The sequence below is a fragment of the Gavialis gangeticus genome, unplaced genomic scaffold (genome assembly GCF_001723915.1).
Source record: "Gavialis gangeticus isolate Ggan-Ray unplaced genomic scaffold, GavGan_comp1, whole genome shotgun sequence".
Classification (NCBI taxonomy): Eukaryota; Metazoa; Chordata; order Crocodylia; family Gavialidae; genus Gavialis; species Gavialis gangeticus.
The window spans coordinates 172,373,491-172,374,841 of NW_017729022.1; the positions used below are offsets into that span (position 1 = coordinate 172,373,491).

Consider the following 1,351-nt stretch of genomic DNA (forward strand, 5'->3'; position numbering starts at 1 on the left):
GGGTCTGTTGGCTCCACCGAGCAGTTCCTTCAGGAGTCACAGATGCTCTTGTGTGACCACTTGCACTTGTCTTGCTCTCCTCTCTTCACATTGCTCTTAATGGAGTTCTTTAACCTCTGGACCCAAGTCATGTGAAGCACTACTAAGAAATTTGTGTTTTAGATTGAATGCCTCCTTCAGCAGATGCAACTGAAGGATTTCTCCTTCCTCCACTACAAGCATGTTTGCCTGACTTTCTGATTATAAGTGTTCTAATTGCGAACGATTAATTGAGCAGCCTTAACTGTGACAGACTCTGAAATAGCTAATAGTAATCCCAACTGGCATAAATGTGCCTGCAACTACCCTAAATTAAGTGAACAGTGAGCTGGAACAACTTGGCCTACATGAAACAGCCCTAAGTTTAGCTTCTATGTACTGCAGGGATAGACGTAGTTCTACATGTCATCACTTTACTGGTTAAGTCCCTGCTTGGTTTGACTTGTCCATATTCTGGTGGGATACTTATTCCTAATAAATGGAATCCAAATAGTTGGAAATATGACCGGAGCAGTCTCTAGTTTTTCACTAAGCTTTTTTTTGTTGCAACTTTTTTCCCTCTTTGTATTTAACTTCTTTATTTTGTTTTTTCTTTTGGCCACAACAGCAAAACATCCTGAGATAAAAGCCTTGATGAAGCCAGACCGGCACTTGATCTGGGTAGTTGTACTGATGGTTCTTGCACAGTTGATAGCATTTTATCTAGTTAAAGACTTGGACTGGAAATGGGTTATATTCTGGGCTTACGTGTTTGGGAGCTGTATTAGTCATTCAATGACTCTAGCTATTCACGAGATCTCCCACAACAGTGCTTTTGGCAACTGCAAAGCAATGTGGAATCGATGGTTTGGAATATTTGCCAATCTTCCTCTTGGCCTCCCATACTCCATATCCTTCAAGAGATACCACATGGATCATCATCGCTACCTGGGAGGGGATGGCATTGACGTGGATATTCCAACTGACTTTGAGGGCTGGTTTTTCTGTACTCGTTTTAGGAAGTTCATCTGGATTGTTCTTCAGCCCCTCTTCTACGCCATTCGACCTCTCTGCATCAATCCCAAGCCTATTTCTCAACTGGAAATCATCAACTTGTTAGCCCAGCTCTCTTTTGATGTTGTGATATATTACTTCTGGGGAATAAAGTCAGTATGTTACATGCTGGCAGGTTCAGTGCTTGGACTGGGACTGCACCCTATTTCAGGACACTTCATAGCTGAACACTACATGTTTCTAAAGGGGCATGAGACTTATTCCTATTATGGGCCACTCAACTTGCTTACTTTTAATGTTGGCTATCACAATGAACACC

General features: G+C 42.0%; 1 protein-coding gene across 1 annotated transcript in view; it reads left to right on the top strand.

The window, feature by feature from the left end:
- The window catches only part of DEGS1 (delta 4-desaturase, sphingolipid 1), a 10,133-nt gene that overhangs the window by 5,822 nt on the left and 2,960 nt on the right, over positions 1–1,351 (top strand). The window contains exon 2 of the mRNA XM_019516510.1: positions 647–1,351. This exon is cut by the window's right edge and continues 35 nt beyond it. Within this exon, the coding sequence (XP_019372055.1) occupies positions 647–1,351 (705 nt within the window). The remainder of the gene's footprint in view (positions 1–646) is intronic.